Source organism: Mesocricetus auratus, unplaced genomic scaffold (genome assembly GCF_017639785.1).
Source record: "Mesocricetus auratus isolate SY011 unplaced genomic scaffold, BCM_Maur_2.0 Super-Scaffold_100694, whole genome shotgun sequence".
Lineage (NCBI taxonomy): Eukaryota > Metazoa > Chordata > Mammalia > Rodentia > Cricetidae > Mesocricetus > Mesocricetus auratus.
In genome coordinates this window covers 3,687,694-3,712,955 of record NW_024429268.1, presented here as the reverse complement: position 1 = coordinate 3,712,955, position 25,262 = coordinate 3,687,694, and the positions used below count along the sequence as shown (strand labels likewise).

Here is a 25,262-nt window from a genome sequence, read left to right as displayed (position 1 = left end):
ACGAGCAAATGAAGTTTAACTGTTCCAGGCTGTCGTCATTATTGTCTTTTTGACAACTGCACCCAGTTTCCACGTGTTAGCAAAGAGAACCTGATCTCAAAGAAGACGCAACTCCAAAGACAGCAACCATTGGCTCTCAACAGCAGCTCTGGTATTAGAAAGCTGAAGTTATACATTCTGATGTCATAATGAGAAATACATGATTTTAAACCACACATGTTTAATGCCCACACAAGGCCTGTTATGCTACAATATTTTTTATTTTTTTTTTTGGAAGTTAAGTAGGCAATTTCTCAAATGCCAACCATTTCAATACAGCTATTAACACATATGAGAATGACTGAACTCCATTTCACAAATGGTGTGCTCATACCTATACCATGAAATCTTGTGTTTTGAAATGAATTGGGCCACAAACATGCTCACAACTGAACTAACTTGAAAATCTGTTTCTATTAACCATATTCTTTCACTGAAAAATATTGCACCAGACAAGATTCAGGAGAACAAGCCAAAGCAGAAAGCAAACCATTAAATATACTCTCTCCAAAAATATATGTATGTGACTCAGAAGTAATTAAGAAAGCGTAAGTCCTACTGAGATTTATTCAACATTAATATAAAACCTCACATCTTCTACAGCAGAGTATATATTTCTTTTCTAGGAGTCCAGTTTTTATTCATTTATAGTGTTTTAATACCAACATAAATACCCATTTGAGTTTTTATTTTAGCCAATCTTCAAAGTTCTCACAAGTTTCAATATTTGGTAATGTGACTTAATGAGGCTTTAAAGCAATAGGAAAGGACCTTAAAGAGAAGAATAGAGATGATCCTAACAAATCTCACTCAAACAAAGAAATAACACATCGTGGCTATGCAGCTCACAGAGGCCATTTCCTATTATGAATATGACGGAAATAAACAGTCGCCATAAAAAGATTAAAACTAAGGAGTAGCAGAAGTGAGGGGCATGCGGACACTGTCTCGCAGGAGCATACCTTTCTCTGTCTCCTTCGGTGAGGTCATATAAATGGTTGGCGCCACCATCAGCACAGGCTCTGAAGAGAGCTTCAAACAAAAAGAACACAAACCATTTCAGTACAAATGGCACAGCACAGTCTCTCCTGTGAACATCACCGAAAAGCCAACACTCTGAACACAGTCATGCTACCGCCCTGGGTCATGAGATTCCCCTAGGACAATTCTGTCGTCATTACAAGTGACTCTGCATAGAGGAGAGAACAACCCAGAGACACCCTGCATCTTTCTCGGTGCCTCTGGACAGAGGTGGAGAGTGTGCGGTGCTAGGCTATTCTACAGTGTTCTTTTCTCCTTCTAAAAGAGAAGGCAGGTTCATGCTCATGGCAGGGTGTAGCACACACATCTGACAGTCGGTTGCTCTGGCCACACAGGCTGGCTTTGAACTTCTACTGGGAACAGCGGTACTTCCAGGTGACAACCTGTCTCGTTGCTCTGCGCCTTGATGGTTTCTTCCAGAAACATTGAAGGCTTTCCTTTTCTCACTGATGTTCTGAACTTCAGAACTGTGCCTAGGTTCTGGATGACCCAATTATTTCCCTTCCTTCAGTGAAACACACCTGCGGATGGTCTTACCTGTCCTCAACCTTTCTCCAAATGTTTCATTCTTGCTTTCCTTCTGTATGTGACACATTGCTTCAACTCCATCTTTAAATTTATAAAATCTCCCTTCAATTACGTCAAATACTAGCATGATAGTTAACATCCCATTACTAATAATAATGTATGCCAATAATATTAGTTTCAGTTTTACTATTTTAAACTATTAATCTTTTCACTAAAGGACCTTTATGATGTTTTGTTGCTAATTTTTAAAACTTCTTTTTAAAATAAGATTAATTAAAAAAACAGTATGTGGGAATTGAGCAAAACAAACAAACAGAAGGAAAAGAGCCCCAGAGTAGGCAAAGAAACAGAGACCTACTCGTTCTCACACTCAGGAATTCCATAAAAACACTAAACTGAAAGGCATAATATAAATATAAAGGGCCTGGCACAGACCTCTTCAGGCCCTGTGCATGCTGCCTGGGTCTCTGTGAGTTCTTAAGTTTTGATCATGTTGAATTACAGAATCTTGGCTTCATTTACTTAAAAAAAATCTTTGCCCTAGGGCTTCAGATCAAACTATTTTTTTTATTCTATGGAGTACGAGCAGATGAAAGATATTGGTGATTTAGCAGGATATTAAGACTATTTCTTTACCATTAATATATGAAAGCCTTGCCTTCTGCCCCTACACAACTACTAGAAGCAAAGCCACTAAGTATATTAGTTATTCTTTTCATTGTAGATCTATATAAGAGTAGTAAGTAATAATGATGCCGTAGACCCAAATGTATGTTGTCTTGAAACTTCCTCCACCTAAGAAATTAGTCTCAGGCAAGGGGTGGAACATGATCAAATTATTTGACAAAATACCACATGAATAGCTTGGAGCCCAGTGGCTAATAGTCTCTATGCCTATCTGCAGGCTTCCCCTCTCTGTATTACTCTCAACAGCACTGTCTCCCAGGCTCCTAACAGAACAGCTTATGAACCGCTTACAGCATTCAACTGCTTTCCTAGACTAAAACTCCAATGTCTTCTATTTTAAATCATTAGCGAAAATGTCTGGGACAGGAATGGTTTCAGAAGGAATAAACTACCCTGTTGACCTACTACTTTATTTTAAAGCCATTCCATTGTCTTTTTTTGTGTGCATATTTGGCTATGTATTTAAAAACATTTAGAATATTTAACTCAGAATTTTAATGTGTTAACAGCAGGAAAGATGATGTAATGGACATCTAACCAATCCTATGGACAGGCACAAAAGCCCCATCAAAGTCCATTTTCCATGTTCCCGGTTACACGTAAATAAAACACAAGCTAAGTGGTAAAACACACTCAATTTTAGCTTGAGCTTCTTTACTCATGGAGTACGGTCACTAAGCAATTAGAAATTTAATAATTACATGTGGTCTTTCCCGTAAATACATGAACACATTCAGCATTTACTAAACAGTTTTCTGGTTTTTGCTAGAATTTCCAAAAATATAAAAGCTTACATTCTTAGAAAAGAACAGATCAAGCTACTATAAAATATTAAATGAAAACAAGAGTTTTTTAAAAATAAAAACAACTAAGAGGATGGCTAATTTCACTAACCACTCAAAATAATCATAACAGCAACAACAACAACAATAATAATAATAATAAAGGACTGGAAGCCAGGTTCATATTATTCCAAGAATATAACTGACAGAAGATCATAGAATTTGTGGCACATTTCCTACATGTCAAAATCATAAGTGAAGAGGGAAAAATGATCTCACATAAAATGTAGTATAACATCACTGACTGGGAAGAATAAAAAGACTGATTAATACAAACAGATGGTAAATGATCAGTAATTACCCTCAGAGTATAAAAAATAATTCTCCATAAACAAAATTAACAAGTATATGAGCTCTTCTATGTAAAAATGTATTTACTTAAACAATAAAAAAATAGTGTTTAATTGATGAAGATTAACAAGAAGAATGGTATCAATTTGCCATACAACATAGCAAAGATCAGCTGACTTCAACATTTAAGGCTTTTTAAGAGCCAGGGTTGGAGCTCAGTGACAGAGTGCTGACCTAGCATGTCTGAGAAACGGTTCTGCTCCCCAGTGACATCATAAGCAATAGGCACATTTACATTTGGTAGGCATCCAAGCTCACTTTGCAGCAGAAGAAAATAGAGTGAGAAGAGAATGTGTGTCATGTCCTTTGGACTAACAAAGGCTTCAAATGCAATGAGCATTCAGAGGTCAGCTTCAACGGAAGAGACATAAGGATGCATTAACAAATCCAGCTCAGCTAAAATTCTGGTTATTTTTGTCAATCAAAAAGTTGTAAAACTTGTTATTTCTAACAACTATCTTTGATTTGATGGATTTAGAGCAGTTTATGAAAAGTGCAACACTTAGTAACTACATTTATTTATGTTTACTAATGTTGCAAATGGAAACCTGAACTAGAATAATGATGAGGAAATATACATAGAGGATAGGAACAGGGATTTATTCCATCTGAAGGGAAAAAGAAAACCATTTTGAAATAATTTAATGCCCATAACTACCACAAAATATTCCTTACTTTTTAAAGCCTTATTTTCAAAAACAGTTTCAAATTCTACAAGTATACAAATAAAACTGCATTTAAAAAGAAAAAAATCAAAGACTGTAACAAACAATGCTGACACAGGTTCACACCGCAATTTGAAAAACGTGCAACACACACAGCCAAGAAAGGGAATGACCATGTAACAAGACCAGAAGTAGAGGGCACTCTAGAGGAGGAGGCAGATAAACCCCATAAATAGGACTGAAAACGCTCATTCATCATAATTTAAACTGTCCTAAGAATTCCTGCATGAGTTATCTATTAATGTAAAATGTCCGTTAGCTTGTATACAGCAAAATTTTTGCAGATTTACAAAGTAAAGATTGAACAATTGCTTACTATACTTCAAGCTGATAAACATTTGAAAACTAAAACCCACTAAAAATTACTGGAGCAATGTTTCTATTTCATCAATTATGGTATCTGGCAGATAACTTTAACAGTTGTTTTTTTAATCCAGCATTCAGCAATCTTTACAAAAAACAAAAAGAAACCCTGCAGTCACAGTTACAGGTAAAATACTTTTGCTGAATACAATTGAGCAGCAATGATTTGGCTTACTGCAAAGTGTACTATTAAGGTAATTTCAGGTATGTATATGGGGAAGAAACAGAAAGAGAAGAGGGAGAAAAGAAAAATCTTGCCAATTTTAGTAACTTAAAAGATCATTTTTAGTTTAATTGTGATCCCAGACTCTATGAGCAGTAACTATCCCAGTGATTTTAAGCCAACTCCAACATTTCTGATTCTAATGCAAAATCATCAAAATTACTATGGTGTATTCACCCAAATAAGAAAAATCCAGAATGGGCAGGAAGACAATATAGATAAAACAAGAAGGGAGGTGCAGGGGAAGATGTTATGCTATTGATGAAACTCTAACTCAGAGAGACAGCCCTGTAAATTTACACTCTTAAATATGCTTTCCCGTTGATGCAGAAATTCTATATAGACAACATAAATACTTGCCTAGATGGGCAAAGACAGTAAGCCTAATTACTATCACATATGCGTTATAATGAAAAGCCCTGCAGCAGACATGCATGGCCATGGTGTAAATATTGGTAACTATATAATAGTCATCATATCCAACCATCAAGAAAGTTGCCTTTATATGCATTACGATGCTACTTGTTTGAACTGCTATCTCCTGGCCCCAGCCTACTACACTATGGGATTAAATGAATGTGCCACCACATCTGGCTTATAGTATATTCTTTTAAAAAATTATCTCTTAATCTATTTTTATTGTATGGATGTTTTGCCTTCGGGTCAGTCTATTTGCCAAGTCTAGACCTGGTCCCCAAAGAGGTCAGAAGAGGTATCAGATTCTCTCGAACAGGAGTGTCTCAGTTAGGGTTCTATTCCTGTGCAGAAAAACCATGACCACAGCAACTCTTACAAAGGAAAACATTTAACTGTGATGGCTCACTTACAGTTTCAGAGGTCAGTCTATTATAATCATGGTGGAAAGCAAGGCAGCATGCAGGCAGACTTGGTGCTAGAGAAGGAGCTGAGCATTCTTGCATCTTGGCTCACAGGCAACATGAAGTGGACTGAGACACTGGGCAGTACCTTGAGCTTATATGAGACCTCAAAGCCCACCTTCACAATGGCTCACTTCCTCCAACGAAGCCACACCTCCTCTGACAAAGTCACATCTCCTAATGGTGCCACTCATTGGGGAGCTGTTTTCTTCCAAACAGGCATTTGTGAGCCACTATATGGGTACTCAGAATTGAACCCTGGTCCTCTGCAAAAATAGTCAGTGCTCTTAACCACTGAGCCATCTCTCCAGTCTCCTAGTATATTATTTTATATGATAAGTTCTTTTTATAAATTACTTCTTGTTTAGGTCTTCCAGCAAATAGTAGCTAAGAGAGAATATAATATACAAATCTAAGAAAACTAAACATCTGATACAGCTTTCCACATCAAAATTACAGGTTGGTTAATCAGTAATCAGCACTGATAAGAGGAACCTACACTGAAGAGTAGACACTGACTCAATTTCCTAAGGAAACTCATGTGAACCAAAGTGTGTATGGGGGGGTGGGGGTAACTCAAACATGGCTGAAGGGGACTCTGAAAAGCGACCCTGACAAGCATTCACCATTTTATTATCATGCAAGCATGATGAACTGTCTTGTAACCTTCCTAAAAGGTTAATGAACTACATTTTTGATCCAGCCCTTCAAGCCATATTTGTTATTTCAATCGTAAGATCACCTGTTTATTCCTCAAACTAACTTTTTTAACAGGGATGGGATAATGACATTTAAACACTGTGATATGAAACTTTTCTTTACAAGGAATAGGAATCATACTGAATTTTAATTTGAAAAGCATAAAACAAACTAACAAGAAGAAAACAAAAAGTTGGGGTTATGCTCAGCAGTAGAATACTTGCTTACAACATGTAAATTGTGGTATCAATCTCAAACACACAGGGGTGGGAGTTATGAACATGTATGTAGGAGGGCAAGAGAAAACATAGACTTGTACATATTTAGGATAGCAAAAATGATTGAGGATAATCCCTATTTGGGGGAAAGGGATAAAATACTTCATCAGGCAGGAACAGGGGTGTTTGCCAGACAGAGTTGAGGCCCCCTTGCAGGTTTCCTCTTTTCCTGCCGTGCAGCTTGAGACTGGGAATGTGGAGCTACAGAGGCTGTCATCCTGACTCCCAAGCAAGAACACCAAAGGAAAGCAAGAGGATGAGCACGATCACAGTGGGTCTCCACTGCCATGACTGAAGCCAGGCATCAGTCAGTTATTACATTCTCTTTCTGGCTAAGGTAAGTTGAGTTAAGTTCTACACCACTTAAAATATGAAAGAGCCCAAACTAGCACAAATATTAATTTCTAATTTAAAGACAGAGTCCCCAGATCTATATTGAAACAAGCTCTTAGAGGGGAGATATCATGCCTCTGGCTGGTATGCAAATCACCAGCAAAGTCTTGGATACAGCCTGAATCACTTAGTTCCTGGACGTGGTAAAAAGATGGATTAGTGTGCTTTCTCATCCAAAGCTTTATTTCATGTAGAAAACAAAAAGCTTTTCCTCAGAAATTCATGGAAATATATTCCCTCTTAAAGAAATAAGGATTTACTTTTCTTAGAGGAGTGTTGAAATGCACACAAAATTAACTGCTGTTTAGAGATCTTTTTTAGGGTTTTAGATGTAAGGCTTTACTTATAGTATATTTATGTGCAATTATAAAGAAAGCTCACATTATTTGTAATATTCTCCAGATAATGAGTAGAATACTCATTAAATTTTAGTCATGTCAGTATGACAAAGTTATCCTTATTTCAAATGAAAATCAAGTGGTATTTACACTGAGGATCAACATGCATAGTTCTGCACCAGCCCTAATGACCTGCTTCATGTCACGTAATAGAGATTTTTATTACCTTTTAGTAAATATTGCTGTGTAAATCCTATTATCCTTTCTCTCTCCCCCTTCCATACTAATGTACTGCAGAGATGAAGTATGACATTTAGTCTTCCATGATCTTATTTATAAAGTCTATAATAATATACCTCTTTAAGTCTGGATTTCAACATCCAATGACTAAGAAATCTCAAGAAAACTACCTACTATCCAGCTGCACTGTATCACCTAGCACAGAGAAATTTTTCTTTAAAATAGGCAAAGTTCATTCTGGATACAAACTGCTAAGTAACACAGATAAATAAAATTATCTTATATGTATAAAGTGCATACGTATTTTACTAAATATAGGATTGTTACAGAAAGTAAGGTTCCACAACTCTCAAACCTTACATTTTCACTAGTAACCACCAACTCTTTAGGGATAAGAGAGCTATTATGAACTTCTCCACAATAAATAAAGCAAGCACAAAAGAGACCATAGTTGGCATTATAAAGCTTGCTATGATTCACAGTTAGAGTCTTTGCAGAGTGCTTCTCTGGAACACTGACGTATATTCGGTATTCCTAACAGCACCTTGCTGCTGTGGTTATGGCAACCGGGTACACCTAACAGGGTCAAATGGCCACTCGCAGTCATTGCAAGTCAGAAGCAGGGTGCCAGGAGGAGCATGCCCACTCCTCAGCAGGCTGACAACACCTACAGCACACAGCTGTAAGGAACATGCACTGCAATTCTGCAAAATCTCCAACTGAAACTATCTCCAAGAAGCTACGTTCCTTACTTAGCTATAGAAACTCAGGCAAAAGGAAGGTTCCAGGGGCAACAGGTCCCAAAGACACAAGACATCTTTCAAATGATGGGTTCACAGTGGCATACACCAAAAGTAAAACCACTGTTACACAAACAGAAGAGGCAACACTTAAACTTGTTTTATTTTGTACATGTAGAAGACAATATTACCTATTCAGTCTATATTTATTCTTCCCTTTATAACTTTGAGATTCATATAAAAATATTTTAAGCCAGTCAAAGGGCTTGCCATGCAAGCCTGAAGACCCGAGTTCAACCCTCAGAACTCAGAGTGCAAAACAAAGATCCAACTACTCTAATTTGTCCTCTGTCCTCCACACAGGCATCATGGCTGGCGTACACACACACACACGCACATGCGTGCACACGCACACACACACACGCACACGCACGTGCGTGCACACGCACACACACACACACACTGAACAGTAAGTTGGTACTATTAAGATATGTGTGCTTAAACATAGTTTAAAGAGTGTTACAGAGTGAAAGTTCCCAGCAAACATTCCTGTCCTCTCAGTCAAAGAGTGATCATTACATCTAAAAGGTAACAAATAGCAGGTCACCTTCAACAAACAGATAAATATTTAAGAACTGAACACTGATTAACATTTATATTCTCAACTAATTCAAGGATTTCACATGTAACTTGACTATCATTTTTCCCTAATGAGCACATGCATTTTCTTCCTGCTTAAAAAGAAAAACAACAACAACAACAACAAAATGATGGCTATGAGTAGAAGTAAGAGTAGTATACTAGAAAAGCAGAAATAACTGGATACAGGTAATTATTATACAAAAATTCAGTATGGATTTTCTATAGACTGACATTAACAGCCTTAATAACAGAAACAGAAAAGGGCTTGAAGAGGCAAAACCACCTCCAGTACCCATTATTATTTGTAGAGCACAGGATGGCTTTTGGTGTGTGGGTTATCTCAGGGAAGTCTTAGAAACAATCTCTCTCTCTCTCTCTCTCTCTCTCTCTCTCTCTCTCTCTCTCTCTCTCTCTCTCTCTCTCTGCTCTCGCTCTCTCGGTGTGTGTGTGTGTGTGTGTGTTACACATGCTGTCTGTAAATGTATGTGTGCCTGTGTAGAGGCCAGAGGAGGATGCCAGGCATCTCCTTCTATTGTTCTCTGGCTTATTGCCTTGATTCAGGATTCTTATTGGACTTGACACCCATCCTTTGGTTGTGGCTAAACTGGATGGTCCATGAGCTCCAAGAATCTACCCTGCAACAAGGGATTACAGACAAGTGGCCATGCCCAGTTTTTTAAAGAGGTGGCAGGGATTTGAACCCAAGTCATCATATTTTCCACAACAAGAGCTCTTACCTACTGAACCATCTTCCTGGCTTTTAGAAATTAACCTTAATCCTAAACTAAATCAAGAGGAAATCCCAGTTTTAACAAATCACGAAGAAATTTCTATTAATGTTTTACAATATTTGGCATTAGATAAGCATTTAGTCAGATAATGATACTTGAAAAAGGCAAGTTCAGAAGGAAATAAAAGCATTTAAGATCACAGCAAAAAGAGACTTAGTATACAAGGAAGCCATGATTAGCTTTAATTTAAAGACATGTGCTCAAGTATTCAATAATGATCCTTGGACAATGTAAGAAAACTATAGGAAGTAACAGTCCAATGGAAATAGATTCAAAAATCTTCAGTACAAATTTGCATGTCAACTACACATAAACAGATCATTCACCATCATCGCGTGAGACTTGTTCCTGAGGTAACAGGGCAGTTCAGGTATGAAAATCATTAGGGTGAAACAGAGCCTTAAAAGACAAAGAGAAAAGCTTTGCAATCCTTTGGACAGATGGAAAAGGATCATCTGAATAAAACTAAAACCCTATGTAAAAGATTCCAAAATAAAAGGCATAAGGGAATGTAGCTCAACACAATAATACTCACACACAAAAAGCCACAGTTGACTTACACTCAACAGCTAAAACACTGATGTTTTCCTGTAAAATCAGAAATGAGACAAGGCTGACCACACTTATGACTTTGCTTTGACAAAATATTGAAAATTTCATTTAGAAGAAATTCGAATTAGTACATTATCGATAACCAAATCAGCTCCCAGCTCCAATTGGTTGTAAAGACTCCATTCTTTGTTATACCATCAAGCCTTCAAATTGCTTAGTAAAACAAAGTAAGGGAGGAGGGATGCGGTACCTCCAGCTTAAGGTGTAAGAGTCATTAAGGCCAAGTATACAGCTAACTATAGGGTACATGGCTTTTCCAATGTAACAAAATATATGACAGCAGCCAGACAATCACATATGTTGTCCCCTAAGCCCACTCACAGAGCTAGTTCAATGTTCTAGAATGGAAGCGGTAAAACTTGAAGACGTGAAATATCTAAGTTATTTTATTGACTTTGGCATGCTGAAGAAGTTTGCCTCTGCACTCACTAGTGTATAACTCAATAAGGCAGGGCATACAGCATTCTGAACTAGGGGAGTGACATGTGAAAGTAGCTTGAACAGGAGAGCCAATCTAGAAAGAGAGCAGCTATGGCCTCTATGGATTGCTGGAAAGGACTCAATAGAATAACTGGAAACACTCACTATGCAGAACTCAGAACTCATCACTATGTGCCTGTGACAGCGCAGGAGAAACCAACCCTTTCCAAAACCACGCACCAAAGGCGCCTGACAAGACAAGAAAGGGCGCACGGATGGAAGGAAACGCCCTCCTTCTAATAATGCCTTTTCATCCTCTGCAGATGCCACTAAATATCACATTTGTCGCAACGGAGAAACACCACCAGTGGGATGGCCCAGCCTCAAAGGATAGAAGACAAAGCTTAACAGGCACAGGTCCACCATTAGAGGCTAATGAAGGCTCATTTGGAGCTAAGAGCAAGCTAATAGCCAACTCAAAACATACTTAAATTATTTTTATTACATTTTTTCCAACTCTCATGGTGAACACATATTTATTCAACTGCTTCAATGTCCTGAGAAATCCTAAATGGTCTCTTTCCTTCCCTCACCTAATACTTCTCCAGCCTGATCCAATGTCCTGCACAGAACAGCTTGTATCCGGAAGGTGCTTGTACTGAACTTACCACGGCCTAAATGCCTTTCAAACAACAAGGCCAGCCTAGATTTTTAAAAACCATCACTTTTTAATCTTATGAGGATACAAAAGGCCCCATGGGGCACTGAGTTTATTGAACATTTTTCCCACCCTGAGATACAGAACAAAGCAGGTTGGGTTTAAAATTCCCCCTTAGACCTGTGTCTCCATCTGTGCTTCCTTTTCCAGCAATAACTGAAATAATTCATATGAAGGGAAACAAAGAGGAAAAATAGCCCTGTGGATTAATCCTAAATTTTCACTTTGAAGGTTATATAGCATGTATCTAAAGGAGATGTTCTGAATGTATAAAATGTATACCTCAATGAACACAGAGACCGATGAACAAAGAGTACAACACCCTTTTACCTCACACCTAGCTTTGCCAAGTGTCACCATTGAAGACTTCAGATTTCCATAACCCCCCCAAAACTGCTGCTCCCTAAACTGCCATCCCCATTCCCGACAGCCCCCATGCCCGAATCAGCACACCCACTATTCTTGATTTAAGATTTACTCTCATAGCTTACAGTCAGTTGTTTTGTTTTGTTTTGTTTTACATGGTGTGTGTTTGTAAGCATGAGCAGCATTCAGTATTGTGCCATGGTGTTTAAATTTTTAAGCAAGGTGTTCAAATGTTTTCTTTTTCTCTGAATATTAAGGCGTAAGAGATTTCAACTTAAACTATACATCCAATTTACTAGACACACCATGACTTGTACAGATTTAATGAATTCATCAAAATATTTATATTTTAATAATTCTGCAATTAGCATCTATATGCATGATCATACACATATGGGATGTCTTCTCTCTGGATGTCAAATATCTAAATGAATAGTCACCATGTCCTAGAATATGCACATTACTAATTTTACTACATCATGCCAGATCATTGTCCATAATGACTACACTAATCTACACCAAATGAAATTTTGTTAAGATAGCAAAAAGCTGAACCAGACTCATGGCTTCTGTTGGTATTGAAAGGGAATGAATAGGACATGCTTATAAATTAGATTATGGTTACTAATAGCAGATGCCCTCAGTGTAATAGTACAAGATAAAGGGTTGAGTATCAAATGCTCTCTCTGCATTGAGTCTTAGCTGGAGAGTAGACCCTGGATAGAGATTGGCATCCTCCAAATTTCCCTTATTAGCAGTCCAAAAACAAACCTTTGATAATTCCCCTCTTCAAAGTCCATCCTCACTGCCTTGACTTGATTGAAATGTGCAGAATAGTCAGACCTAAGGGTTCTGTTTGTCGCTAATGTAACTCAGTTCTCTTTACAAGAGGCACTGGAATTATTAATGACTGCATCAGGCATCTGTGTTTTTGTTTTGTTTTGTGTTGTGTTTCTCCAGACAGGGTTTCTCTGTATTGTTTTGGAGGTTGCCCTGGAACTTGCTCTGTAGATCAGAGTGGCCTCAAACTCACAGAGATCTGCCTGCCTCTGCCTCCCGAGTGCAGGGATTAAAGGCGTGTGCCACCAACGCCTGGCTGCATCAGGCATCTTACTAATCCTCCTTGTATACTATATGCTTTCATAGGTACAGACTGCAAGTCAACTAAATATGGCAAGGAGTAAGTACCACAAAAACCAAACACAGCTCCAACCTTCAGAAGCCTATAGTCTCCAAAGAAGCTGTATTACACAGGGGACATCAGCCAACTGTGATGTTGAGTATCTGAGATGTAGCAGTGTCATCTATGGAGGCAATGAAAAAATACACTAAACTAGACCATTAAAAAGTATTTACATTGGCTATACTGTGTAAAGATGATATTCCAATGCTTATGCAAAGAGACTTAAAATTAATTTTCCTGTTTCCTTTTTCTCCTAAGGCCACAAGGTTTATATATGTGGTTCACCTTGTTTTAGACAAATATACCCAACAAGGGAAGAGGCAAGCATAACAACTAAGCAGGATGATTTCCAAGATGTGTGGATGCAAAGCTGTATGGAAACAAGTGGGCATCAAGAGGAGACACAGCAAACTTGCAGGTTAGTTGATAACCATGCAGAGTTTGGAGATCTTAGTCACTCCTACCACACATATACAAAAACCATAGATGAATGACTATGATAGTCACTACAGCACATTCTTACTATGCCATAACAGCATGCTGAATGTCTTGAGTATATAGAATAAAATACAAATACAAAATGAATTAACAAATCAAAGCAATCAAGTTGTATGTGTGCATGCAGAAGAGATTTATCTCAGTAGAAACCTTGCCCACACCCAGTTGTAAGAGTACGGCTTTACTATACCTTCCAAGTTTGAGCTAGCTTGGTGGGAGAGAGCAGGGAATAAAACAATCCCAAGAAGAACCCAGGAGTCAGAGACAGAAAAAATGAGCAAAAGTAGAACTGCTCACATCAATCCCAGTAACCGTAGACAAATAGGAACTGGTACATTCTTTAGAAGATTAAAATAATATATAGACTATACAGAAAATAACATTTTATCTACTTCTTTACTTCATATAATCATCAAATCTACTATCAGAATTGCCAAAACAAAATGACAAGCATCTTATGAGCACACTCGCTAGAGATAGCAGCCACCATAATCCCAAGAGATTGAACAGGTATTTCAGTAACTGGGCTTCTTGACTCAAACGAGGTACAAAACAGGTATCTCGTGTTTCAGAAACCTTTGAAAAAACAACATAGCTATACTTTCTCTGCTTTAGAGCCACAAATTCTTCACACAATGCTTCTCTGTGTAATCCAGGGTGGCCTGGAACTATGTAGGCCAGGTTTGGTTAAATGCATGGCTATTCCCCTGCCTCAGTTTCCTATGTGCTAGGATTGAAGTTGTGAGCAACTATGACTGGCTCCTTTTTGAAGTTTTGCTTAACATTTTTTGAGGTGTGGAATTAAATGGATACATGATTAAAATTCCAATCAAGCGCTGGCAAGTGATCCTTTAAATGACGCATATACAAGAATGCCTTTGAGTTCTCAATCTGCTCCTGTCTCAAGCACCAAGCATTTCTGAAAACTACTTTCCATGAATATAAATTAAAATAAGAACAAAACAGTCAATGGAAGAGGAAAAAGAGCAAGAGGATTTGCTGTTGGATGATAGATTTTAATAAGACTTAAAAGGCAGAATTAACTTCAGCAGCTGGAAGTTATATTGGCTTGCACCAAAGGAATGTTGCAGCTGCTGTTTGCAAACATGATGAATGCGAGCAGCTTGCAACAGTGATGGATACAAATAAATATTTCATTCCAAAAATGTGTTCTATTGTTGTATTTGTAAATTTCAACAATTATAAGGGCTGCAGAGCAGCACAGGCTGTTAGTCATTTTCATTCACATGTAGTGATTTTGTTCTCCTTTCCTCCTTCTGCGTAACTACTCCAGTCATTTTGTTTCATGTCTGCTTCTGTGAAACTATTCCATTCACTGGGCTGTAGGGAATTGAAACCTGCTTTTCTGATGATAAAAAAATAGCTTCCTTCTTCTCAACTAACAGAATAATGTACATCTTTTTAATTGCATTTTGATCCTTAGAACTTGAAAAACTATCATAAGCTGCTAGCACTGAGTGATTCAATAATAAAATCCAGAAGGAGTACCAGAAAGGGAAACTTACCCTTTTAAAAGATGCATTCCAGCTTTTTTCAATAATTCATAAAATACACAACCTCATAAATGCACAAAGAAGTAAAACATAGCCCACAGAAATGAACAGAGATGGAAATATTGATCCCATAATATTTTTAATAAATGCACTAACAAGGTGTGCCCTCCAAACAAACAAAAGTCCTGTCTTTTCATCATCAACCCATGTGGGAACCAGAGTCTAGACTGTGAGGATTCAACTCTCAGTAAGACCACAGCAGGAAAAATAATCAGCAGGCAGTTAAAGGAAAGATGGAGAGAGCCAAGAAGGCAGATCCTAAGTCTGCTCTGCAGGAATCTTCTGATATCTGGGTCACACAGACTGAAGGATATGAAGAGAGCAAAATCTCCTTCTAAGACACAGAAAGGCATCTCTTGTCTTTTTCCTATCCAAACAAATGGATGAAAAATAATAAAAAACAAAACAAGAAACAGAAATTCCATCTGAGATAAAACCTGGGTAAAACTTCCTACCAATCACATTGTTCATGAAAGAGTTGCCACAGGCAGTGAAACGCAATCTGGGGTATAAGAAAATGCCAGAGGTCTTGGTTATATATTCAGACCCAAGATCAATGCAGGAGATTTTGTGGCTCAGATGCAATGGAATTGGCTGACCTACAAACTACCCTGTCAGCCAGTGCCTAGGCCACAGCCATTAAGTCTCTGTAGCCTCTGCTGCATTCCTGCAGCTCCAAGTCCTGGAACTCGGGGAGAAGTGCTGCCATCTCCATGACCCCAGGCCAGCGGCCCAGGTACACTGACTCATTTAGAACTTAGTGGTCAATGAAAAAGGAACACAGCATTCTAGAGAAGACAAATTAACAGGAAGAGAGAAAGGAGGGAAGGAAGCATTCTGGGGGAGGGGGCAGTGACGGAAAACATAAGCTAAAACAAAATCAAGCAAACAAACAAAAAACCAAGGGGAAGAAACCAGAAAAGATTTTCCTCAAAGTCAATGACAATCATGACTAGAAATGTCACTAAAACCCACGGGACTTCAAGAAAACCTAAAACCAGTCAAGTACAAGAACTCTTCAAAGAAATGTGAAAAGTTTAGAAAATGAGTCACGAGCTTAAAGTGTGAAAAATTAAATCAAAACAAGAAATTACTTAATCACTAAAAATCCATTAAAGGGCAAGGAAGACAAAATGAAGAGGAGAATAAAAGCAAATGAAAACAAGGAATTAATTGCATACGATTAAAAACAGTGAGACAAAAATTGTTGGGCTGCTGGGGATAAATCCAGAGCCTCACTTACATTGGTCAAACACTGTGATACATCCTAGGTGCCTCAAAAGTTAAATTATATGTGCACAACTCCTTTGCAAGAGGATTACAGAACTGATTATAAGCAAGCTTTCCGTACTAGCAGGAGTTAAATGTACAGACGAGGACATCAGAGCACATCGGAACATACTGCTAAAGAGTAAGAAGGCCCTGAGAAAGAAATGTTCTAAAGCATCCGCTGGTGGAAAAAACCATCAACCTGTCCTTAGACTTCTATACAGAAACATACTTAAGGAACATGGATGAAACCCAAGGCCATTATGATCAATGAAGTAAGCTAGACACAGAAACTAAATGATTGATCTAGTGAAAACATGCCCTGGGCTAGTGGTCACTAGAGACAGGAAAGACAGAGAAGGGGGAAAGACAGAAATCAAGTACCAAAACAAAGAGAGGGGAAATCAGTTTCAGTTTCCTATAGCCTAGGAGGGCAACCTATGGCACTACAAGTGAGATATAAAACAAAACACAAGTAGGTCATGGGGGAACAGGAAGGTTGAGTGGGGGGGGGGTAGAATAGGGGGAAGAGGGAATCATAGGTTAGAAGACAGATCAGGCACCAGAGTGACCTCTAGTGATCTAAAGGGATGACACGAATTGGCAAACTAAGCAATAGTGGAGAGACCACCTCAAATGCCCATTCCTGATAATGAACTTGATGTCTATAACCATCTGGGAGCCTTCAACCAGTGACTGATGGAAGCAGAGGCAAACACCCACAGTTAAACACTGAACTGAACCCAAGGAACTCAGTGACAGAGAGAGAGGAGAGATGAGCAAATTGGCAAGAATGGGCTGGCAAAACCAGCAGAGACAGCTGATCTGAACAGGAGGAGCTCTTGGACCCCAGACCAACAGCGGGGAGGCCAGCATGGGACTGATCTGGACCCCTCAAATGTGAGAGTCAGTGAGGAGGCCTGGGCAACCTATGGGACCCTGAGCAGTGGATCAGTGTTTATCCCTGGAATACAAACAGACATCGTGTGTCCATAGCACAAAGAGGGATGCTCTCTCAGCCTGGACTCTTAGAGGAGTGCCCAGACCCCACCCTGAGTGAAATGACAGACTCTAGATATCCTCTATGTGGAAGGAATTGGCAATAGGGTGGGAGGCTGGGGGGGATGGGGGGAGAGGGAAGAGTGAAGGGAGAGGGAACTGGGATTGGCATGTAAAACAAGCTATTTAAAATTAAAATAAAAATTAAAAAAAAAACAAAACACAAGAAAAAAACTTTAAAATCCAACATGTAAAAATAGTTTGAAGACACGGACATGCACACTGCCTTGAATTGACCTATAATATATGCTGAAAACATATCCTTAATTATTATCGTATACCCAATACAGATATGCACATATTGCTACCTCTGAATAACCAAAGTACACAACAACTATTTAAGCATCCCTTAGGAGGTGGGTGGAGACGGTTCAGTGGATAAGATCACTTACTGGTTTTGTAGAGGACCAGAATTTGATTTCTAAAATACACATCACAATGACCTGTAGACCTGTAGTTCTACATACAAGAGATCTGGTGTCCACTTCTAAGGCCATGAGAGGGGGGGGGGAGGGAGAGAGAGAGAGAGAGAGAGAGAGAGAGAGAGAGAGAGAGAGAGAGAGAGAGAGAGAGGGAGAGGGAGAGGGAGAGGGAGAGGGAGAGGGAGAGGGAGAGGGAGAGGGAGAGGGAGAGGGAGAGGGAGAGGGAGAGGGAGAGGGAGAGGGAGAGGGAGAGGGAGAGGGAGAGGGAGAGGGAGAGGGAGAGGGAGGAGAGGGAGAGGGAGGAGAGGGAGAGGGAGAGGGAGAGGGAGAGGGAGGCGAGGGGAGGGAATGAGGGGGAAGGAGGGAGGGATGGAGAGAAAGAGATGACATACAGATAGATGATAGATAGATAGATAGATAGATAGATAGATAGATAGATAGATAGATAGATAGATAGATAGAAAGACAGAGAAAAAAGAAAAAAAAGACCTTTTGGGCAGTTGGGCAGCTGGGAACACAGCTTAGTGAAAGAATGCCTATCTAGTATGCATGAGGACACAAGTTTTAGACCAATGCACAGGCACAGACACAAAAGCTCTTAAGATTAAGAGTTACAAATGTAACCAAACAAGCACATGAAATTTCATTCCCATAGTTTCTTATAAACACCACCAGAAAACAAAACAAGACAAGATAATCAACAGAACAAAAACGGTATCTGCCTGCACCATCTTCTTCTATGTTACAGACTTTCTTCTCCTCCCTCAGGCTCGTAGCCACAGCATTCCACAGTCCACACTCAATGGCTCTACTCAGCCAGCACCACCTTCCTGCTGTAAGCGCCTCATCACTCTGCCCTCTAAGACTCGGATAAGCAGCTTCCTCAAGCCTTCATTTACCATTTCCTTAATCCTAGAATATGGTAAAGAAAAACAAACTAACAAACAAACAAAAAGTCATGAACGAGATAGGATTAAGTGAAGCAGATCAAATACTGCAATCTGGAAACAGTAGTTCTATGTGTGCATCAAAACCACAAAAACCAATTATATATGTAAACCACAAAGAAACATCACAAAAACTCCAGATAGGATACACAAGACAGATGTTATTCCCTAATAATGTAGCAAAACTAAAAGCATGAATTAATCCTAAAATAGAAATAAAGAAAACCCCTAAGTGCTCGAATTTATTTATTTATTTTACAACTTTAGGTCTAATGGGAAAGAAACATAGATTGGAGAGATTTTAAATGACTGGATTAATTATTTGGAAGAAAAATGAAAACTTTTGTTAGTGTCATGCGGACATGAAAAAGTATCATTTAAAAGACAGGATCCTGAAAAGCATAAAGTAGAACTCCAGCATTATAAACAATGTCAACATAGCAATGCCGATTCATCATACAAGTCTACCAAGGGCATCCATGAATATGCCCAAAATGATAAAAAAATAAGGCTACTTTTCCATATAATTCATACATGCATAAAGAGAATTAACAGGACTAGAGAAACAGTGGGGTGTATGGGTACCAGAGCCTCCTACATTCAGGGATCACCAAAATCTAGAAGTCAGAGAAAACCATGAAAAGCCAATAGGATAAAAAGAATCCGTGAAGAACACTAAGAGTACTCCCAGTAAAAAAGGCAGAGGCGCTTGAACATGGGTCATTAATGAAAGATCTGGGTTAACGTGTGACTAGGAAGGACATCAGGAACATGGAAAAGCCAAGGACTGTCACCAGCTGCCACTCGACAAGGTGTGTAAGTGGGGAAAGCAATGGCAGTCAACTTCACCCGCATGCAGGAAGGGATTCACGGTTATCACACATATAAACACGAAAACTAAACACAACATTCCAAAAGGCTTGGAAGAAATTATTTAAATTGATAAAAATGTTTCAAGAAGTTTTAATTTTGATCTTCAAATGTAAAAAAATGAAACAATGCTGCTTATGCCCTAACGAACAAACCTTGGTCTTGCCGTCCTCAGCATAGTAAATGATATAGAGTCTCCTGATATTACCGGGCTAGGGTTAGCAAATAAAAGCTACATATTTAAGACTGGCAGCATGATGTCTTATAAGCACACATATTATGAAGAGTTCCCATAATGAACCGAATTACCATAGTCATCACCTGACATAAGTAACTACTATTTCCAATAGAAAATTATTAAAAATTCTGACTGAGCATAAGTAGCCAGAAGCACGAAGAGCCTCCGCACATGACTGGTCCCCATACACAAGGCTCCAGAAGGGACGATCCCCCCTGTGGAGATGGAGCCACAGTGGAACGCCACTGGGTAGAAGGGGAGTGATGGCAACGCCCACATCTTGACTGGAGTGACTGTTGATGTACTTATACAATTTATAAGCATTCATCAAGTAGCACACTCACCACACCAATGCACCATATGCAAGTCCTACCTCAAACTTTAAAAACAAAATAAAGCGATATAAATCCCACAATCCCCATGAGTGTGGTAAGGATATTTTTAGCTCACGAACTCTACCAGGTGAGAATAATGACTATTTCTAATTAAAGATCATTAAATTAGACTTACTATCATAATTAAAGTCTAAAATTAAAGGATTAAAAACATGAGTTTGCTATTTTAAGATAATTAAACCCGGGACCCATTACCATCCCTACATGCCACACCCACGGTGTTTTGTTCCCTAACTAAAATGGCTGAACTTAAATAGAGATGGACCACACATAAAATACTAACACAAAAAGACGTACCAAACAGTACCACTGAAAAAAGGGTTTAACACTGACTAATACCATGTGTTGTTTCCTCTAGAAAGCCTTTTAAACTCAACTACATTAATTAGAAGGAAAAGTAAAACAAACAGAACGAGACTGCAAAAACAAAACAATAAACGAAAGTCATGGGACTGCAGGCGTTCATTCTTAAGGATCAATATTTGCTTCACAAATAACTTAAACGATACCCAAGTGACCATATTGCAGGTCAAGTCCTTCCAACTTCAGTTCTGTGAGAATACTCGATTGAGACTCTCTTTTTTTCTAAGATCCTACAGACACATGCACAGATGCACTTGTGCCCAGGTATGCATGGTGTCTGGCAGCTTTATAATGGCACCCCTGTGGTTTGACAATGTCTGGTAATGTGCAGATGTAAAAACCCTGTTTCATTATTAGGTGCAGAATGCTTTTCACCATCCAATTTTAAAACAGTGTCAGGATTCAGGCTACTGGCAAAGGTTTGAACATTCTTCAGGCTGATAAATACTGAGGTCTATTGAATGAAGCAGATTTAATGTCTGTTTGGAGATGATGCAGTGTTTTGAGTAAGGGCCTTGGCACCTTAGGCCATGGAAGAATCTCATCATTGGGCAAGGGGAGCACTGTACAAATACATGTAAAATTTCAAAATATGCAATTATAGAAAACAATTCACTACCTATAAAGACTGCACAAAGACTTTATATATTTTTGTTTTTCTTATGCCTGAAATTCTGTTCATAAGTTTTTAAAAAAAAAAGGTGGCCTGGGGATGCATATGCATATTCAGAGTGTGTCAGCAAGCTCTTAGAAATCTAAGAATGCTGTCTGGGGAAAAAACAGGAAGAAAGAACAATTTCACCATTCTGTCAGTGAATTTACTGCAACTGGGATACATCTCTTCACAAACACCTCTGACATTCACAGTAGCGACAAGTTGTACACTAAAAGTACCCTGATTTTATTTTATGCACAAAAGTAATTTTTCTAATTAAGAACTTATAATTTCTTCTCGTGATAAATTTTATATTACACATTTGTGATGATGAAAATATTCAATAACTTATGCTGTCCAAACTGTAAACCCCCATCAAAGCACCAAAGCACTAAGCACCAGCAAGACAATTAGGAGGGATAAAGACTTAATCTCAAGATGTGACTAGGTTAACTAATCTAAGTTTACATGGCCACATTTGGCTGACTGCTACATTATACAAACAGCACAAACCCAGGACAGGCATGACTGCAAGTCTAGAAGTTTATCATTGCTCATCTTTTCCAAGCATTCCTGTGATCCCACTGACAGCATCTAACTATGCGCCTCCAGCAATGTGAAATAAAACAAACCAACAGATGGCCAAGAGAAGCATGGGAATAGCAATCACACACAGTCTTAAAAACAAAACATATATATATATATATATTTATATATATATATATATATATATATAATTTTCCCTAGAAATTTTCCCTAGAGTTACTTCTAGTAACAATCATTAAGGCTTTTAACTCATTTTCTCCTCTAATGAACAAGTCATAGCATGTTTTTTCTGAAACATTCCTAGAAAAACTAGCTACATCATTTAGCCTTGGAACTGGAACATCAGCCCTGGATTTTTCTTCTCCTTTAAAGTTTTCAGCACACCATCTCCTCCTTGTCATAACTTGGTTCCTATTGCCCCAGGGCTCTGCTTCTTACCCAATACTGCTGTGGAGAACCATTTTCGTATCTCTTTCTGTATTCTCTCTTTTCATTCTTTTCTTTTATCTGGCTTTCCTGGGAGCTAATTCTTACTTCTCATATCCTTTCCTTCCTCTTACACTGATGACACATTATCCTGAAGCTTTGTTTCTGTGTTTAACAGCTCTACTTGTTTAAAAAAATCCTTCTGAAACGGGTTTAATAAACGTCAGAACTTCCCTCTGCCCTGTTTCTGGAGACCAACGCCCATTCATCTGCAGAAGACAAGGGGTAAGATGATCATGAAAAGCATATGGACACAGACAAGAATAATAGTAACGGCCAAGTGGGAGGAGGCTTAGGACCTCTCCCTTTTGGTTCACATTTATAAGACAAGAATAACAGTAGCCGGGCGGTGGTGGCGCACGCCTTCAATCCCAGCACTCGGGAGGCAGAGGCAGGAGAATTTCTGTGAGCTCGAGGCCAGGCTAGACCGACAGCCTCCAAAACAATACAGAGAAACCCTGTCTCATAAAACCAAAAAAAAAAAAAAAGAATAACAGTAATGGCCAAGTGGGTGGAGGCCATATTAAGCAGTGAAAAGCTTAATAACTGTTATGATAACAGAATCAAATATATCATGAGGTAAAGACAGAGGAAGGTACATTATAATAAAGCCTAGATAGCTGGTCTGATATATTTTATGTTGTTAAGAAAAGAGAATGGTAATCACTGGGTATATTGTTTTGGAATGGCATTGCACACAGAAACTATTCATCCATTTTAAATATACACATAAATAACCCACAAGGAACTCATGAGAAAATACTAGAAAAGCCTAACTTAGGACCCAATTTATAGCATCAACTCTTAGGATGCTTTTTAGGTTTAGGTATTAGCAAACCTGAAGGACATGGGGCCTGAACCCTCCTTGATAACCAGTAAAGTGTAAAGCCAAGGATAGCAAATGCAGGATTCCAATTACTGGTCAGAAGAATGAGACCAGAGTCCTATCTCTAGCCCTAGGATGAAATAGTGACTTCCTTACAACCTGGGAAGTCTTTCACTGATAGCCTTGGTCCGAAGCCTGAAACTTTATAGGATTACTGTTATTAATGTGACAACCATTACTATTATTAGGAAGTTGGGTACTTCATGCAACATTGTTCCCTCCCAATCACCTGGAAAGGAAGGCTATCTTTGCAAAAACTTTAGAAAGAGTATCAAACCTACCTAAAGTGCAGATGGGGAAGCAGTGCCTTTGCCCACTCTCATCCTTTGGGAATGCTGCACTTTAGTCTGCAATGAACCTTACCTACATCACCTTATGTTCTGTGTGTCCTCTGAATTCTTCCAATGGAGATTACAAAAACAGAGAGAGAAAGGGGAGGCTAGAGCAAGAGTCCCGTGACATCAACTACTGCCACTCCTGAAAGTCCTAAAGAGGGAACGATGACTGCTGGCGAGGGAGATGTCACATGCCACAAGCAGTCTACTCTAGTTTGCTTTCTGTCGCTGTGATGAAGACCCTGACCAAAATCAACACAGGTGGGGGGGAGGGTTTAACTGGCTTAAAGGTTTCAGTCTACCATCAAGGAAGCTAAGACAGGAACCTGGAATTTGTAACTGAAGCTGAGACCACAAGAAACACTGCTTGCTGGCTCAATCGACTCAACTTCAGCTACCATTCTTAGATGGAGTAGACCTACCTGGCCGGGGATGGCAGTGGCTGGCTGGGCTTTCCACATCATTTAGCAATTAGCACACCCTGCAGACATGAAACAGATCTTACGAAAAGAAGCTGGGCTTTGTTGGGAAGAGCGTCAACCCATCAATGAAAGAGAATGGACTTGGAAACTGAGTAAAGTATCTAAGGAAGAGAGAGTGGCCAGGACAGCAATGAACACACGCAAGGGAGATGGCTGAGGCAGGGCAGTCAGCCTGGATGAGACACTGAGTATAAGGAAAATGAAATTCAATGTGATGGAAGCGACGCAGTAAGTACTAGGATAGCAGATGTCAATCGGCAAGTAAGTTGGCACACCCCACAGCCATGTCCACAGGCTAATCCAATGGAGCAATGCCTCGCCCTCTTCCCACATGTGTCTAGTTTGGTGTCAAGTCCATCAGAAGTGTTACATGGTATGGCAGATGAAAGGCAGCAGGGAGGAAACCGCCGTGGGACGCGGAAATCTATGAGACTGACACAGTGGAGTGAGGCGGCAACCGTGACACACAGTAGGGAACGGAGGACATTCAGAGAGGAGAGAAGGGATCAGTTGGTCTGAAGGCATTACCAAGAACCAGGCAGAGGGAAAGACAGAGCTTCAGAGATGAGGCAGTGTTTCCATAAGTAAAGGCGGAATGAAAGACTGGGGGCACATTTGATCAGAATATCTAAAACACACGGAATCCTTTCTATCAGCACTTCTTTCCTGGGCATCTGGCTCAATCCGCACATGCCAGATGAGGCCCTCCAGCATCTTTCAAGGGGAGACACTGAGGTGTGCCTTGCTAATGAGAAGCCTAACTAAAAGGCTTAGGAATACAGTTTTAGAATCGCGTCTGTTTTATGGTTAAAACTGTATGATTTTGCCTACAAACAATCCGGTGGGAAAAAGTGTGTGTAAGGCAATAATAACTCCAGTTAGCAGCTAAAGACAGATGGTCCGTATGTACAGGTAAGAATGGAAACTCCCTCAGCACTTTTGTCCATTTAAAGGAACCTAATAACTTACAAAGATATACTATTTAAAGAATAATGCTGTGAAATATGAGAACGACATTTGTAGGCAACTTTTAGCAAAAAAGAAAAAATTAACAGCCATATTTACATATAAATGCAAAAAAAACCCAAACTGGCTAAAAAACCTGCTTTGTTCAACATTGCCTTTCCATAAAGCTGTACG

The 25,262-nt window shown here is 39.1% G+C and overlaps 1 protein-coding gene across 9 annotated transcripts in view; it reads right to left on the bottom strand.

Moving 5' to 3' along the window:
- Window positions 1-25,262, bottom strand: part of Tpk1 (thiamin pyrophosphokinase 1) — a 312,826-nt gene that overhangs the window by 207,224 nt on the left and 80,340 nt on the right. For 7 of the 9 annotated variants that reach the window (XM_040740432.1, XM_040740434.1, XM_040740430.1 and 4 more), the window contains one exon: window positions 1,002-1,071. The exons of 1 other annotated variant lie outside the window; for it this stretch is intronic. In XM_040740432.1, the coding sequence (XP_040596366.1) occupies window positions 1,002-1,071 (70 nt within the window). Of the gene's footprint in view, window positions 1-1,001; window positions 1,072-24,062; window positions 24,115-25,262 lie in introns of those variants that run through there. One more of the 9 variants, XM_040740437.1, reaches the window with a different exon arrangement.